The sequence below is a fragment of the Colias philodice genome, chromosome 11, assembly GCF_061535455.1.
Source record: "Colias philodice isolate Cphi_HAF_F1 chromosome 11, ilColPhil1 Martin Lab GWU primary, whole genome shotgun sequence".
Taxonomy (NCBI): domain Eukaryota; kingdom Metazoa; phylum Arthropoda; class Insecta; order Lepidoptera; family Pieridae; genus Colias; species Colias philodice.
The window spans coordinates 5,486,845-5,504,289 of record NC_143096.1 but is presented as its reverse complement, the minus strand read 5'-3'; the positions used below and the strand labels follow the sequence as shown (position 1 = coordinate 5,504,289).

The 17,445-nt window shown below is 33.5% G+C and overlaps 4 protein-coding genes across 5 annotated transcripts; 3 read left to right on the top strand and 1 right to left on the bottom strand.

Annotated features, from left to right (window-relative positions):
- The first annotated feature begins 4,110 nt into the window (after positions 1-4,110).
- SCOT (Succinyl-CoA:3-ketoacid CoA transferase) lies at positions 4,111-9,475 on the top strand. Of its 2 annotated transcripts, XM_089700782.1 has the most exons (10): positions 4,111-4,239; positions 4,348-4,601; positions 4,828-5,023; positions 6,653-6,771; positions 6,960-7,100; positions 7,188-7,608; positions 7,684-7,839; positions 8,322-8,443; positions 8,734-8,904; positions 9,142-9,475. In XM_089700782.1, the coding sequence occupies exons 2-10, from the start codon at positions 4,521-4,523 to the stop codon at positions 9,295-9,297; spliced, it is 1,563 nt and encodes a 520-aa protein (XP_089556908.1). In that variant the 5' UTR covers positions 4,111-4,239; positions 4,348-4,520; the 3' UTR covers positions 9,298-9,475. The 2 variants fall into 2 exon arrangements, with proteins under 2 accessions (XP_089556908.1, XP_089556907.1); XM_089700781.1 differs by having other exon boundaries at positions 4,119-4,601.
- Positions 9,476-9,605: 130 nt separating this feature from the next.
- Positions 9,606-14,258, top strand: LOC149484577 (uncharacterized). The gene is made up of 6 exons (XM_089700789.1): positions 9,606-10,051; positions 11,379-11,505; positions 11,848-12,061; positions 12,148-12,275; positions 13,379-13,532; positions 13,690-14,258. Exons 1-6 carry the CDS (start codon positions 9,949-9,951, stop codon positions 13,882-13,884), a joined length of 921 nt encoding a protein of 306 aa, XP_089556915.1. The 5' UTR covers positions 9,606-9,948; the 3' UTR covers positions 13,885-14,258.
- Positions 14,259-14,727: 469 nt separating this feature from the next.
- mRpL20 (mitochondrial ribosomal protein L20) lies at positions 14,728-15,381 on the top strand. Its single transcript, XM_089700757.1, has one exon. The coding sequence runs from the start codon at positions 14,852-14,854 to the stop codon at positions 15,326-15,328; it is 477 nt and encodes a 158-aa protein (XP_089556883.1). The 5' UTR covers positions 14,728-14,851; the 3' UTR covers positions 15,329-15,381.
- LOC149484575 (protein PET117 homolog, mitochondrial) lies at positions 15,326-16,455 on the bottom strand. Its single transcript, XM_089700758.1, has 2 exons — positions 16,174-16,455; positions 15,326-15,537 (listed from the first exon to the last, which is right to left on the bottom strand). The coding sequence occupies exons 1-2, from the start codon at positions 16,263-16,265 to the stop codon at positions 15,408-15,410; spliced, it is 222 nt and encodes a 73-aa protein (XP_089556884.1). The 5' UTR covers positions 16,266-16,455; the 3' UTR covers positions 15,326-15,407.
- Between the last annotated feature and the right edge of the window lie 990 nt (positions 16,456-17,445).

Here is a 17,445-nt window from a genome sequence, read left to right as displayed (position 1 = left end):
ATAAGACTAGCGGTCCGCCCCGGCTTCGCCCGTGGTACATATGAAAAATAGATGTTGGCCGATTCTCAGACTTACCCGATATGCACAGAAAATTTCATGAGAATCGGTCCACCCGTTTCGGAGGAGCAGGGCCGCGCCGACCCCCGGCAGCGCCTGTGTGCGAAACCTATGAAGCGCCTCTTTTTTACGAATCATCATAAAAAACGAATTTAATTTTTGAATGAATATTTTTAATTGTTAATTTTGACTGAAATAAATGTTCTCCAGTTACAGTACTTTGATAATATTATCATTAATATCTAAGTGTACAAAACTGTGGAACATTTAGGAATTAGGATACTAAATAGGTAAATCCCGTTCGCTTCTGCTTGCCAATTACTGCGAAAAATAAAACTCGAACAAAATTTTAACATGCTTTATTAATACAAAGAATTTAATACTTAATTATTATTATTTTATATACTGACCCGAAATTTTGTGGGTCATTTGTAACAGGATGGCGGTTCTACAGGGGTCTTAGTACGCAATGACAAAAAGAAAAATGATGGTCAGAACGCTGATACCGGATACCTTAAGATACTATAATATAAAATATTACCGTATCTTAAGATAAAATATTATAGTATCTTCACCGTGTGTGACGCGCTTTACAGTTTAATTTTTTGAAAAAATGGCTGACAAGACATTAGGCGTTAATATCCAATGAATCATTTGCTGAAAGTTTCTCCTGTAAACGATGACAGCTACTTCTTAATCGACTTTGATCTTGGTCATCACTTAAATTAAATAAAAAATTAAACACGTCGTTGTGATTATTCAATAAATCAAATCTTTCATCTACGGAGGATAACGCTTGGTCTAATATATATGTTACGGCTAAAGGTAGGTGAGAACATAAACTTAAGATTAGCCGGCTAAACTTAGGTTTATCTTCGACGAGGTGTTAATGTTAGTTTGTTCTATCTTTAGCCGGCTAAACTTAAGTGTAACCGCAGGCCATTGGCTAAAAATGTAGAAGGAAATGGAAAAGGAAACAATGTAATAATGTTTACTATTTTGACACGAAATATGCTAGAACTGACTCGTTATTGTTTTACTTGCCCATTACAGACAGGTTTAAGTGTGAAATTCGACTCAGTAGGTTAGGTTAGGTTTGAACTGCGACCCCCACGCACGAGCCGAGCGAGCGAAGCGAGCGTGCCGCGGCAGCGGCCGGCGAGTGCCAGAACCGACTCGCTATTGTTCTATTTGCCCATTACAGAAAGGCTTAAATGTTAAAATCAAGCCCTCCGCCGGCCCGGCGCGCCCATCGAATACATTTTTAGCCGTTTCGTTTCGGTGAATGTGCACATTAACCGGCTAAAGATGGAATATCACGACGCAAATAAACATGTTATCGAACTTTAGCTGCTTCTCGAAGATAAACCTAAGTTTAGCCGGCTAATCTTAAGTTTATGTTCACACCTACCTTTAGCCGTAACATATATAAAAAAATACATTAATTTTAAAAGAGGTTTTCGGATCATTTATAGTGTGGTCTTCGTGTTCATAATCAAAACTCTTTGGAGTTTTACGACGTCTTAGGGGTCTGGATCTGGAAGTTTCAAATTCAGGTTCGACGTCTAATTTTTCGGCAATTTTTTTGCAATTATTTCATACTCATACAAACTCGGCGCCTCTACGGTTTTAAAATAACTAGTACTTTTTCTCTGGTTCAAAGAACGGCCGCCGTTTTAACGTTGAGCTCGTAAGGAATACAGTATGTAAACTAAAACCCTAAACGTAAAATGAAACCATAAACGTGAATAATAATAAACATTAAAATATATTGAGAGACTTGTTCAATAAGCGTTAGGTATAGATGTTTTGTTGTTTACAAGGCCTATGTTGCGCCTATTGTACCTACTTACTTGTCGATACTCCACTACAAAAAACAATCATATAGGTAACAAAAATAATTTAGGAGGCAGTGGCGGCGCGGCGCCCCTATTGTCTTGGCGCCTGTGTGCGCCGCACACTTCGCACACAGGGGCGGCGCGGCCCTGCGGAGGAGTATGCAGACTAACATTGTGACACAAGAATTTTATATATAAGATAAAGTTTAAACAGGAAAAACATTAAAGACTTGGAAACTTATTGTCTTTCCATTGCGGATTCTTATGATATCAAAGTCAGATAAATGTAGATTATAGCCTATATCCTGTCTTGGATTTCAAAACCCACCAAACCGCCACATTTATTATATACAAAACTTATTCAAAAGCAGACCATCTTACTATACGTAACTGGCAGGCAATAGCTGCGTATGTATTTGACTGGAACTGGACCTAGGGTACTTTAAAAAAATCATCTATAATTAGCATAATAAAATAATAATAACATTACAAAACTAAAATACGTACCCAATGGTAGACGTAGCCGAATTTTTTGAAATAAATATTGGGGTTGGCTTTAGTTAACTGCCGCACGAATTTGTTGGAAATATTTATATTTTTAGTTAGCTAGGTAATGTAAGATTGTAATTCCAAAATATTATCGTTAGGAAACTTGTAGTTTTTTAGTTATTAATTTTTAAAGTTAATAATTTTTTGTGCGAAAAAAGTGCATTTATCCGTTTTGTTGTGCAAAAAAGCGGACCAAGACGTTCCATTTCACTGTACTGTGACTTTACGCTGCGGCCGGCGAGTGCCAAAAGCGATTTTAGGGCGATTCCTACTCAAACAAAAAAAAATCTACGTAGGTAGGTTAAAAAACTATTAAACTTTTATTTTTAATATCCAAATAGGTAGCGAGGAGCGAAGCGACGAGCGTGTTAGGTTTACTCTTGAACTACCGCACGAGCCGAGCGAGCGAAGCGAGCGTGCCGCGGCAGCGGCCGGCGAGTGCCAGAAGCGACTAAAGGGCGATTCCCACTCAAACAAAAAAGACGTGTGGCACTCGGGGACTGCCGCGGCAAAGCTATTGCATAGCATGCCTTCAAGCCGCACCTCCGTGCCCGTCGGAGTGGGGAGCGTGAGGTTTTTCGTTACGCAATTTCTGGATTCGGTCCCCGCGCTCAAGGCCCGCGATAGAAGCTATGCAATAGCTTTAAAAAAATCTACGTAGGTTAAAAAACTATTAAACTTTTAGTATTCAAATAGGTAGCGAGGAGCGAAGCGACGAGCGTATTAGGTTAACATTTGAACTGCCGCACGAGCCGAGCGAGCGAAGCGAGCGTGCCGCGGCAGCGTCCGGCGAGTGCCAGAAGCGACTTTAGGGCGATTCCCACTCAAATAAAAAAAACTACGTAGGTTTTCACAACTTGTTTGTATTTTATTTATGTATCGTAAAATTTTTGTTACACCAATTCCATACATTTTGAGGTTAGAATAGGAAAATTGATTTTTCTCCAAAACTATTGGTTTCCTAACTTTCCCCTTTTGGTGGGAGGGTCCCCCCCCTCCTCCCCCCATCCCCCACCCACAAAAAACCTATAATACGTGCGGCAGTTCTCTAAAGAAACCCCAAATATTGTTCTTACTTTGCAACACTGTTGTCTTGTGCATTTTGAATTTTGATGCCTCAATTGTTTCACTAATGTACTTTAATTAAAATATAGTAGGAAATGATTACTGCTTTTTGAAAATTGCAAGTATTTTATTTAATATACCAATAGCAAAATATATCATTTATTTGGGTCCGTTCCGCAGCTCACTTACTTTGCCGCATAGAGTAATATAATATATACGGGTAATATAATATATGCTTTGCCGCCTGAAGATTGTATAAAAATTAAAAATTAAAAAATATAAAAATGCTGACAGCTGTCAGCTGAATGTAGATTGTAGAATGACAGAAGTCAAAATAAAATCGTCAAACTGAATCGAATACATAATAAATCGTAAAATCGATATCGGATTAAGTAAATTGATTTTAATTTCGATTAGATGGGAAAAGATTGGAAATGAATAAATGGTACACTCATTCAACCTTCCTAAGAGATATTTATAGCTGTTAATTCCTACCTAGGTACCTTTTTTTGTTTATGAAACTCATTTATAGAAAGATTATAAATTTATAAATGCATGTTTAGTTTTCGTGAATAGGTGCCTAGACTACCTATACCATATAGGTTGGTACCATGTAGGCAAAGAGTAAAGTAATAAAAGCATGTAGATACATTATTACATAAATAATATTATTAATATACTCACTGAAGTACATATTTCTTTAAATATTTAATTTTAATTAAACCAGTTGGTAGGTACCTACTATTCTATCACTCGATTTGAATTAATTAAATATTTAATATCAACTTGTTTAAAGGTAGGTAATAATATGTAAATAATATTCTTGTTTTCTGTGTAGTTGACCTTGCTATAAAGTGCGATGTGACGACTGAGTATTGTTATTACAAACATCTAAAATAAAACTTCTTATCAAATTATATAGCCGCAAACAATTGTCAGTCCGTTGATAAAGTTTCTCAGTTATTTAGTGATTTTGCTCTTACATAAAAGTTAAAACTTAGGTATTTTAATATGTATGGAATTAAGACATTTTTAATTTTAAGACCTACCACAAAATTAACTGGTCTTTCCAAGATATATTCAATTTCTAAGGTAAGAAAAATTTGTATTAGGTAGGTACCTATTTATTTAAATTATGTATTAATATTACATTGCACTTAATATATGTAATAATAGATAAATTTAAATTATAAAACTATTTAGAAATAAAATTTCTTGGTATTTTTAATTTTATATCACTAAAAAATTTTTTATAAGTACCTAACTAAGTACCTACCTACTAGTTAAAAATTTTATAATAATTAAATAAAACTTGCAGGTTATATCTTGTGCAGCTTATAGTACTTCTATAAAGAGCAAAATTGTTGCTGATGTCAACGAAGCAGTGAAAGATATTAACGATGGATCAAAACTATTGGTGGGAGGGTTCGGGTTGTGTGGTATTCCAGAAAATCTTATCAAAGCAGTTAACAATAAGAAAGTTAACGGACTCACAGTTGTCTCTAATAATGCTGGTAAGTGAATTTTTTATGATTTTTATATATATATGGTTCGTTACCTTCTTTAAATGCTACGTATGTATGGATATTCAATAAACCTATATAAATTCACTAGATGTTGCCCGCAGCTTCGCTTGCGTGGAAAAGATAAATTTTCATGGTATAAGTTTTCATCCCCTATTTTACCCCTTTAGGGGATGAATTTTCTAAAATCCTTTCTTAGGGGACGCCTACGTTATGACATCTACCTGCATGCCAAATTTCAGCCCGATACGTCCAGTGGTTTGGGCTGTGCGTTGATAGATCACTATATCAGTCAACTTTGAGTTTTATATATATGTTATAGTCAAAGTCCGATACACAGTCTCTTCGCGGAAGGACTGGTTTATCCTAGGTTTGGCCAAAGCCATCAGGCAATCCCCGAAATACATTTCAATTTCGCCCTTTGCCTGAAGTATTTTTAGTCAAACCCAGGAGCTCCTAACTTTTCAGTCAAACGTCGATAGTAAATTATTCTGTTTCGGTTTTGGCCTAGTCAATCCTAGAAGCGACTGCAATTCTCGGTCAAACGTTGATCTGAACATGTTTATGGCACGAAACACGGGACAATAAACACACTTTTTTCGAGGAATCAAATAAAAAAATGCAAAGAAAAATTTCTTAAGATCGAAGATGTGCCTGACGTTCGGCTGTCTCTTAGAGAAATCAGTGCAAAGGATTCAAAATTTGGTGGCCAAGGCTTTATAAAATGCCACTGCAATAAAAAATGCTCTTCAAAATTATGCAAATGTAAAAGGTCTAATGTATTGTGCAATTCTAAATGTCATAATGCCTCACCATGCCAGAATAAAGATTAATTTTTCATTTTAATTACCTAAGAAATTATTAAAACAATTAACATTACTTAATGCCTCACCATGTCAGAAAAATGATTAATTTGTCACTTTAATTACCTAAGAAATTATTAAAACAATTAACATTAAAGTTAATGCCTCACCATGTCAGAAAAATGATTAATTTTTCATTTTAATTACTTAAGGAATTATTAAAACAATAAACATCAAAATTTTAAAAATGTTTTTTTTTTATACTTAATCTTATACAAACTAACCTCCGTATATTCCAAAGCATTTATTTATTTATTTTATACTTTATTGCACATCGTACAAAAGGCGGGCCTAATGCCACACGGCATTCTCTCAAAGCATCTCAAATATAAAAGTGAAAATCACGTAAGCTGACCAATCAGGTGTCAGAACTGGCAAAGTTAAGCGGTTCTTAAGACTTGAAAGCTTAAATGATAAAATGCTTCCAAATATACGAAGATAAGACACTTCATACCTATATCGGAGTTTGACTCGTCAAACCCCGATTTAATAAAATTGTGTTTTGACGTTTGCCTGACCAAATTAGTCTCTCCCAGGTTTGACGAAAATTGTTTAGTCAAAGGCCGAAAATTTACATTTGTTTGGGCTTTGACTAAGTCATTCAGTCTGACCTGAGGATTGACCAGTCCAACCTAGGAGCGCCGGAGCTTCGGAGTTTGCCTATAACATATATATAGATATTTTTGGTGCTTGTCTGATATTTTACCTAAATAAATGAATCCTTGTGGAATGAATACTTACGATTTTTAATTAACAGGAGTTGAAGATTTTGGCCTTGGAATCTTGCTGAAGAGTAAACAAGTTAAGCGCATGATATCATCATATGTAGGAGAAAATGCTGAATTTGAAAGACAATTTTTAAGTGGAGAGTTGGAGGTAAATGTGATTAATATTTTTTTTATATTAGGAAAACAACATGTTGTAAATGTTTAATTTGTGCTTATATAATGAAATTTTAATCTTCCAGGTATTTCATACTATACAAAAATCTCTTAATGTCATTTCAGTCTGTTGTTTCTCTTTTTCATTACATTGCTTATCTACCTTTTTATTTCTCCGTTCAGGTTGAACTTACTCCTCAAGGGACGTTAGCTGAAAGAATAAGGGCAGGTGGTGCTGGTATTCCTGCATTCTTTACACCAACAGGCTATGGAACTTTAATACATGAAGGAGGTTCACCAATAAAATATAATAAAAATGGAAAGGTAATGCATATTTATATGTAATGTATGTAACCTTTAAACATTAGTTTTTAATGTATTGTTTTTGTAATTTATATAAAAAAATTGCAGATAGAAATACCAAGTTCTCCACGTCATGCACAAGTATTTAACGGTATCAATTATATTATGGAAGAAGCCATTACCGGTGACTTCGCTTTGATCAAAGCCTGGAAAGCTGATCGATTTGGCAACTTATTGTTCAGAAAAACGGCACGCAATTTTAACCCAACTATGTGTAAAGCAGCAAAAGTTACAATAGTTGAAGTTGAGGAAATTGTTGATGAAATTGACCCAGACTTTGTCCACATACCATCAGTATACGTTCACAGAATTGTGTTGGGTGACAAATTCGAGAAGCGAATTGAACGGCGAACGATAGCCAAGCCGAAAGAAAACAAGGAAAAGAAAGCTTCAGATTTGGTCAGAGAAAGGATTATTAAAAGGGCAGCTTTGGAGTTCAAAGATGGAATGCATGCTAATCTTGGGATTGGTGAGTCTTATCTTTCTTATTAATAGATATTTATTACAAAAAGATAAAAAAAATTATAACTTTAATATGTTTCAGGTATGCCAATGTTAGCAAGTAGCTTTATCCCAAGCAATATGAATGTGCTATTGCAATCTGAAAATGGTATCCTGGGTCTAGGACCATATCCCACGGAAAATGAAATTGACGCTGACCTTATAAATGCTGGAAAGGAGACTGTAACAACTCTTCCAGGTAATCTTTGATTATTTACACTCTAAATAATGAAAGCAGATAATATTATTATTATGAAATACTTTTAATTCCTTTAAAGCCTTTTATAATTTACTTTAAAACCGTGCAATTAAGTTTTTATCTAGGTGTTAGGTGTTCATAAATCTAATATTATAAAGCTGAAGAGTTTGTTTGGTTTATTTGTCTGAACGCGTTAATCTCAGGAAGTATTGGTCCCGTTTGAAAAATTATTTCGGTGTTAGCATAGACTAATACATGGTGTTAGATAGCCCATTTATAGGCTGTATATCGTCACGGTAAGACCAACAGGAGCGGAGCAATGCGGGTGAAACCGCGGAGCACAGCTAGTTATATATGGATGATTTGAAAATTTATGCCTGTTTAAAGAGTAGCACATTACCTTTTGCTGTCTTATCTGGATAGAACATGATAAGTATTTATATCAATATACTTTTGTATTTAACATATTTCTTGTTGTATAGGTTCATCATACTTTTCTTCCGACGATAGTTTTGCTATGATCCGCGGAGGTCACATTGACCTGACTATGCTTGGTGCTATGCAAGTTTCACAATATGGGGATCTTGCTAACTGGATGATACCTGTAAGTAATGTATAATAATGACACTTCAACAATAACATATGATTATGTAATTCTAATGTTTTTTTTTTCGAAGGGATCACAAATTTTATAATTAAAATACCTACTTAGTTTATAGTATTTTCTAATGTTTGATTTTACGCGAGTATTATAACGTCGGGAAAATAATAGAATGAATAAATCGCGTTTAAAATCCGTTAAAAAGTCTTTAATTTCTAAAAACTTAGTTTATTTTAAAGAAATTGTAAATTTTTATTCTATAATATGTTTCTAACATATAATAACTTTTTAAGGGTAAAATGGTGAAGGGAATGGGTGGTGCCATGGATCTTGTTTCATCTCCTGGAACTAAGGTTGTCGTCACTATGGAGCATTCAGCTAAAAATGGTGGCCATAAAATTGTACCTGAGTGCTCATTGCCTCTTACTGGAAAACATTGCGTTGATATGATCATCACTGAGAAGGTAATAATTAGGATGAAATATATTGAAGTTATAATTAGCACTGTCTTACAGGAACTATAGCATTTATAATTGTTTATTTTATACATGATGTTAAGTTCAAAATGTAATTAAAATATTAATTTATATACCTGCTACATTAATGTAATCTAAATTATGTTTACAATTAAAATGTAATCTCTTATCTTCACATATCTTGTAATCTTACCCTATTATTATTCCAATACTTTTTATTTTCAGTGTGTTATGGAGGTAGTCAAAGAAAAAGGATTGATATTAACTGAGTTGGCTGAAGGCGTTACTGTGGAAGATGTTATAGCTAGTACTGGATGTGAATTCCATGTCTCACCTAATCTAAAGAAAATGGGAGACATAACTGAGGTTAATTCTGAATAATGTACTGAACTAAGAACTTGTACTTAAGTTATAATCTCAAATTAAGCATGTAAGAAGCATGTATTTTGAAAAAATGTTTGATATATATTTTATATAATATTATACATTTTTTTACTGTGTATACTGCCATGATTTTATGTTATGCATTTTATAAATGTTTTATAAAGTTTATTGTTAATATGATCGTTTTATTGTTTTTAATTTTATTAAATTAATCACTGTCTGGATCTGTATGCTTAGCTTCTTTAAAATTACGTAACAGATTATTTTTTTTAATAGATAGAGTAATTCAAGAGAAGGTTTTAGTACTTTATAATTTATTAGCCGAAGCCGCGGGAGACCTAGTCAATCATAAATCTACGTGTGAATGTACAACGTGAGCTCCGCGCTCGTGAAGTGGGTGGATGATGACGGATTTGTTCACGCATAAGAACGATTCGGTTTCGGCTCGCGGTTTAGTGAATGATAATAATTGATTGGCTCAACTTGGGCTCAAGTCAATACTGCTTACTGACTGACAATGTAAAAAAAAAATTTTTCTTTGACAAATCCACGACAAAGAATTTTTCTTGATGTCACCACAGTCACACAAATAAATATTAACAACTTTATTTCAAAATTAATATATTTCATAGATATAAACAAAGTGTTATGGAGTGGAATGGACCAAACCACCCATTTGTTGTGTGGGCGTCCTGTTTCCTATGGGCCATATCCGTTTTTTCGATTATATGGTCTTTGCTTTTGTTTTTATGTAAGTCGAATATATTTTTTTAATGTTACTATTTTCCACTAGTTTAAACTTAATCTACCCAAAAATTTGTTTATCCCACGTTTATCCACAGCTATATTTTATGGGATAGGTACCCTAAATTATTTAAATCATGAATTAAAATCATAGACAAAAATTATTCAAACAATAAAACTGTTAAACTAGTTAAACTAGTTAAAGGATTTAAAATTTACAACATTTAATTGGAAAATAAGTTGAGCACAGGTTGCCTGTGTACAATATGTGTGGATAAATCTATTTAATATGATATTGGGTGTCTTCCGATATGCACTGCAACCACTGCACAGTGCTATCACTGTAGAAAAATTCGTTCCGTTATGGACTGCCAGTATACTGCCGCAGTACCCTAGGGAAATTTATGACGTCATTAATCGCCGCCATATTCTGCTGTGAGCACTGGCGTTTTCGAGGTAAGGTACTCGCAGTACTTTGATCACGTGATCAGTCCACAGAGCAAGTAATATGATCAGTCAAAACCACTCGAGTGCCTAACGTCTTATAAACAAAGCTACAGTATAATCAGCAAATTTTAAAGTTCTGTAATTAGTTTGGATTAATAAATAAAACAATGGAAGAATTGCAAAAAAGAACTTTATTAGACTGTGTTGAAAATGTTCAATACGAGCTGAAAGTTCTTTTTTATTCTTTTTTATGAAAAAGTACTTACTTTTATTATATTATAAATTCAATTTACAATTAATATTAATTAAAATATTTTTAATTGGAAAACAGTTTATTTTTATGTTCTAGAAAACTTTAATTTGAATGCATTGAATGCTGCGTCAAAAAATGCGGCTGACAGTATACTGGATTGCGTTCCGTTTTAAATCGTAACCAGTATAACTGGCTATAAAGGAACGGCTTCACAGTATACTGAATTGACGTCACACCTTACAGTGGTCGCAGTGCATATCGGAAGACACCCATTATAATTTTAACCTCCTTGGTGTTCCGAGTTGCGCTTTAATTACAATTACTACCTAAATAATCAACAAGCTACCTAACAGGTACACCAGCTTTCAGTTTCAATCGATCAAAGACTGAACTTTGCTATTAAACTAAAGTCTATACCTACTATCCAGCCCCCACTGAGTACATACATCATTGAACATTTTTAAACTACGTAGTGGGCATTAAAAATTGTCCTGAAACCATGTACCTATAGGTAAAAGCACAAAATTGGTTTGTTTCATCCACAAAATATGATTTTTCGACTGGAGATCTGCGATGGCACCACGGATAAGATGATGGTTTGAATAATATGTATATTACATATTGAAAATTGTAGGTTTAAGTGACCTGTTATTTTTTACGGGAACGGATTTAGTGAATGCGCTTATTCTACTATCTGGAATACTAATGATGCCCACAACTCTATTTATTTTGAATTCAATTGCAACTGGAAAGAAAATAAAGTAGGTACCTACTTAGTTACTATTATCATTTTTAAAAGAAAAATTTTTAATGATAAAAATATTTTTTACATACTTAACTATTATAGCTAAAATATGTAAAAAATATTTTTATCATTAAAAATACGAAATATTATTAACCCTTTAGGTCGTCAGTCAGTCACCGCTGACCGCACAAATAATATTCTTAGTTTTAATTTTTATGCTTGTTGTTTTTATAGCCTTTACGAGTGCATTTTGATATTGTTTTTTTTTCTGTGGTGGTGGTAGTTAATTTGGTGTGCCTAATAAATTTATTTTATTCTTTTTTATTTATTCTAATTTCAACAATACTTTTATTTACAGCCACAAGGATAAAGTTTTATGTTGCCCATTATGGCTTTGTATTGTTTGTATAATAATTATCAACGTAATTGGTGTTATTTTGTGCATACATAAAATATATGTATGCCAAGAAACTACCATGAAATTCATTACAAGTTGTATGAAGAATTATAAAACGGTGCCAAAATATAAAAACTTTGTTGATAATCTACAGTGGACATTTAAATGCTGTGGGGTACTTGTTTCCTATTAATAAATAACCCAACGTTACCTATATATTTAACGAAGCTTAATGCTTTTTAAAACATTATTGAATTTTAGTTACTTTCGTACAAGGATTGGTATAAGCAAGACTGGCATGATAAAGTAAGTGAATACGAATTGGAGCCATCGACTATTAAGCAAAGGGAAGCAAAGAATGTTAATGAAGTGGATAGTGTTCCTTTAAGGTATAATTTTAGAAATAAATCAACCTAAATTTGCTTTTATGAGGTTCTGTTTACAGGCGTTAATTTTAGTAAATTGACTTTTGATGTGAAACATCTATAGGCTTCTATAGGCTCACTTGTAAACCGAATTGTTGACGTGGCGACGCTTGCCATGGCGACGGTATACACATACGCCACGCTATACACATCTATAGGCTCACTTGTAAACCGAACGATGTTTCACATCTGCCAGGCGTCCCATGACGGCTCACATTTTTTTTATATCAAAATCTGCATTTACATTTCTATTTTTATGGGGGTCTTCAAGCGTAGAGTGAACAGCCCCCCTAGACTAGTGGTTTTCTATTAGCGTAAAGTTCAATAGAATAGATTATGAATGTATGAGATTGACGTTTGATTACGACGACGACGTCGATTGATTACGTCAATCTAATATATTCATAATCTATTCTATTGAACTTTACGCTAATAGAAAGCCACTTGTCTAGGGGGGCTGGTACCTTCTAGGGAAGCGCGTACCATCTTAGCCCACATCTCACACGCGCCTTCCATAACGACGATAAAAAAATATATTAAACTATCCTACTTTTCACTGTCGAAATTTTTTTAAAGTTAGGTATAGTCTTTTTCTCTCGTATTTTGTTGTATTACCGTGAGAAATATACATAGCAGAAACTTTCTGATTGATTTATATAACAGGCATGATGTTAATGTTTTATTATGTTAAAGTTGGTTGGTTGGTTATGGTTGGTCGGTTCGTCTCTGCTTATGGTAATACTAGCTGCTCCGCGCGGTTTCACCCCCGTGGCTCCACTCCTGTTGCCCGTAGCGTGATGAAATATAGCCTATAACCTTCCTCGATAAATGGGCTATCTAACACCGAAAGAATTTTTCAAATCGGACCAGTAGTTCCCGAGATTAGTGCGTTCAAACAAACAAACAAAGATAAACAAAGATAAAACAAACAAACAAACAAACAAAGATAAAACAAATAAAGATATAGATGTGTTAAAATTTAAAATAACCGGGGCGAGCACCAAAATCTACAGTTTTATTATTTATATCTTTTATTTTTATTAAGTGTTTATATTGCTATTTTCCAGCTGTTGTAAAAGTGGATCTTGTGTATCAAGTTATCTGAAAGAGTTAGGAACTCATTCAATAAATACGAGCGGATGTGGTCAAATTTTGTACCGCATTATTATGATTTCCATGAATGCTCACCTTGTGATGTTTGTCTCAGTGATACTTCTAGAGGTTATTGAACTGATCCTTTTCCTATATAAATCATAGTACGGTCACATACAATGTAGTTTCTAAATTTACAATTAGCTATGGTAGATATTTTTTCATTGTGACTGCGTATATATTTTTTTTCAATACAAACAGGTACTTACTAATGAACATTTTAAAGGTATTCATACTAAGAACTATTATAATAGACGGACGAAAAAGTATGCTTGATAATTTAAGGAATTATAAAAACGTAAGTCATATTATGTCGGTGAATGAAAATTTTGATGCCTCAAGTGGATCATATCAATATATTGCTCAAGACAGTGATGATGCAGTACAATATGAAAAATCTCTCAATGATAACGATTATTAGTCAAATTTCCTATATTGATCGTAGTATAATTATTTACATTAAACACTACTTTATTCCATTTAACATTGTTTTTTATATTTAATGGTTTTTTGTTTGCTTTTGATGCTGAGGACTATTTTTCCGAACAAGAAAAGAAAAAACGAAACCCTTTTATGAACGGGTGGTTATCAAGCTGAAATTTTAATCAAATACTCAGGTCTTCCTTCCCTTGAACCTGTGAAAGAACAGGAAAAATAATTGTAAAAAGCATAGTAAAAAAGTTACCACATTTAATTTAAAAAAAAAGCTTTTAATTGGAATTCGGAACCCCCGGCCCGCGAGCGGCGAGTCTAACCCGCACTTGGCCGGATTTATTTATAACATTTTTGATAATTTATTAATAACTAGAGGTTCGCCCCGGCTTCGCCCGTGGTATGTATTTCGCAATAAAAGGTAGCCTATGTCCTTTCTAGGGTATCAAAATATCTCCATACCAAATTTCATGCAAATTGGTTCAGTAGTTTAGGCGTGATTGAGTAACAGACAGACAGACAGAGTTACTTTCGCATTTATAATACATATTATCCACTAGCTTTCCCGTTCCCGTAGGATGTCCGGGATAAAACCTATCCTATGTCCTTTCTCGGGTATCAAAATATTATCTCTATACCAAATTTCATGCAAATTGGTTCAGTAGTTAAGGCGTGATTGAGTAACAGACAGACAGAGTTACTTTCGCATTTATAATATTATTATGGATATATTATGGATTGTATGCGTGTTATTCATCAGTATTCATCTATCTGCGTATTACTTGCTCTGTTGTATGCTTGCTTATCTGTTATTATGTCAAAAAATGACAGTCAATGTCAAAGGTAAATTTGTAAAACGAAAGATTGAGGTTATGATTTACAAATCATTCGAATTTCGATGTAAATAAAAAAAAAATAAGAGAAAGGAATTAGCTGACTTTATATATATATTTGAAATGGTATTTTTAAGCATTGTAAATTTCGTAAGATGTCGGGGGCCAGATGAATTTTGGAGAAAAAGGAAGATATTCAGGTTAGCAGCGCATTATGTTGGTCGTCGCCGAAATTGTTATTCTGTAGCTGTACGAAATGTTCATCGTGCCCTGGTTTACGCTACAAAAGCGCGCCAGTTAAAAAAACAAGATATGAAAGCTCTATGGGATACACGAATAACGGCAGCTTGCGAACAACATAATATAACAGAATTTTCTTTAAGAGAAGGCCTGGACCGTGCCAATGTGATGCTTGATCGTAAATCTTTGTCTGATTTAGCTTCATGGGAACCAAAAACATTTGAATGCCTCGCTGCAGTTGCAAAGGAAAAACTACGGCTTGATGGAACTGTTGATAATATGGATAGAAGGGAACCAACTGGAGTAGATTTAAACCTTCAAGATGTAATGTTGGAAGCTTGGTTAAAAGAGAGAAAGTAGATTGTCAACATTTTATTAGTCTTAGTTATAAGAATAAATAGTAATTAGCTAAACTAGTAATGTTTTATTATAAATCCTATCAACTACTGCCTAAGTCCCTTTTGAGTTGCTTTGTCAATTCATTTTGTTTTTCCAGGATATATAAATTTTCTATTTTTCTTCTTTGTTGCCGCTCTGTATCTCTTAGAACACCTTCATGCATCTTTTCTCTAAAAAAATAATAATAATTAAATACTCCTTAGCTGAACACAAAAAGTTATATTTGAAAAATTCAACTGTAAAGAAGACAAGATGAAATATTGTTCTCTTATGTTTGTACGAGAAAGGTTACTATTTTGTGATGTAACAAATAACTTTCATCCAATAACAGAATGTAAAATTGGCTGATTTGATAAAAATGAATAGTGTTTGTTAATGGTGATAAAAAATGGATATGGTTGATAATTTTTGAAGTGTAATGTAATGAGTCTCCTTGAGAAAATTTTGAGTTTGCTTCCTGTTTGTGAATGATCAATTTTATAATATCCCAAATTTTAACACTAAAATTCTAAGTTACATATATGTTTTCACTTGTATCAGCAGCTCAGTTAATTTACCTACTTTTACATGTCTTATGACTTGACTTCATACCATGTGATCCTTGATAGAGATTAGAGACTACCTTCTGCGGCATATGGCTACAGTATATAGCAGTATTGAATAAAATTAGACTGCTGTATATGTATGAACATTTATCAATAAAAAATTTGGAGGAGGATAAAATTAAAATGTAAGTGTGCAGCATTCAAGAATTTTGCTGTTTTAATGATATACCTATGTTAAAATAATTACTCAGGGCATTTTACCTGTCCGACTGTTGTTTTATATGCACATAACCAACTATTCCTGTAGTAACAAGACAGGTTAAACCAAGTACGATTTTAGAAGTGGACGACATTTGAATTATGGATTGAAGATTTGCGGTTGAGTAAGTTTTTAAAAGGCTCGATATAATATGATTTCCGAATATATAAGTTGTATGTTGGATTATTATTTTAGAGGAAAAGCTATGCAATAGCCAATATCGTAACGTAGGTATTATATTTTGTTTTGATATAATTTTAATTCGTAATTCGTATCGTATGTACGGTTATGTCAATTGATCTGTCATTATCTATTCATTTTTGACATATGTCAAACTTTAGGTAGGTGACACAAAAGGCACTAAATGCCTAACTGAATACAGATTATTTTTTCAAAATTTAGTAGCTAAGTCCAGTAACGTGCGTAACACTTATAATAAAATCGGCAGAAAACATGCCCCTCACTATCAAAAATGAAGCACAACTGAGACGATTCAAATGTAAGTTACTCCTATCTATTTATTCACTAGAATACGAATTAAGAATCTAAATTCAGAGAGGAATTTTAGCTGTGCGAGGCCATCCTCAAACAAATAAAATAATGACAATTAAAAATGTGTAAGTTCATACCGTTCATACTTACTCAGTTGTGGTAGTTTAGCACCACAGCACAGACCAATTTTATATGAATCTTATGTAATTTGAATAATTATTTCTTAATAAAAAGCTAAACTGACTTCAAAATATAGTTACAACTGGACATAATTTGAATGAGGCCAACCGGAAGGCATTGTTATAGTCGTAATAGGAGGTATCAACGTTGACAAGAGAGAATTTTATTATAGTTGGTTCTTTGATATGCTGTTCCTCTTGCTATTTCGGTTATAGTCCGGGCTGTCTGGCTGGCCGCAGTGGTTGCGTTTATTAGTGCGCATCTTATCTGCACAGGAAAATATCCTTAATTTAAAGTCATTTTTTAACGCGTAATTTTTAATCTTTTGCCTTTAGATAGATCCATCAGACATAAATTTTTTATTGCAAGACGTTTTTTTCGTTGTTAAATAGGTGCCAGACACAATTTTTATTTCAAAATAATTAAAATATCATCGAAATAAGTGAAATTCCATCAACATGAGTCCCCGTGAAGGATAAGTAATCACTGTGTTACTTATACTATATAGGTATATAATATTCATTTTACTATTTACAATTTTTTTGCAACAATCTACCATGGTGCCTCCTATTCCCAACGAACCTCAAATAGGACGATAAATG

Bases quoted from the DNA above. Each gene is read 5' to 3' on its own strand.
- SCOT (XM_089700782.1), top strand. From the start codon at position 4,521: ATGTATGGAATTAAGACATTTTTAATTTTAAGACCTACCACAAAATTA. The intron at 7,101-7,187 runs GTAATGCATATT...AAAAAATTGCAG, and splicing joins AATATAATAAAAATGGAAAG to ATAGAAATACCAAGTTCTCC. The intron at 8,905-9,141 runs GTAATAATTAGG...TTTTATTTTCAG, and splicing joins ATATGATCATCACTGAGAAG to TGTGTTATGGAGGTAGTCAA.
- LOC149484577 (XM_089700789.1), top strand. From the start codon at position 9,949: ATGGAGTGGAATGGACCAAACCACCCATTTGTTGTGTGGGCGTCCTGT. The intron at 10,052-11,378 runs GTAAGTCGAATA...TGAAAATTGTAG, and splicing joins GTCTTTGCTTTTGTTTTTAT to GTTTAAGTGACCTGTTATTT. The intron at 13,533-13,689 runs GTTATTGAACTG...AACATTTTAAAG, and splicing joins TCTCAGTGATACTTCTAGAG to GTATTCATACTAAGAACTAT.
- mRpL20 (XM_089700757.1), top strand. From the start codon at position 14,852: ATGGTATTTTTAAGCATTGTAAATTTCGTAAGATGTCGGGGGCCAGAT.
- LOC149484575 (XM_089700758.1), bottom strand. From the start codon at position 16,265: ATGTCGTCCACTTCTAAAATCGTACTTGGTTTAACCTGTCTTGTTACT. The intron at 15,538-16,173 runs GTAAAATGCCCT...TTATTTTTTTAG, and splicing joins ATAAAACAACAGTCGGACAG to AGAAAAGATGCATGAAGGTG.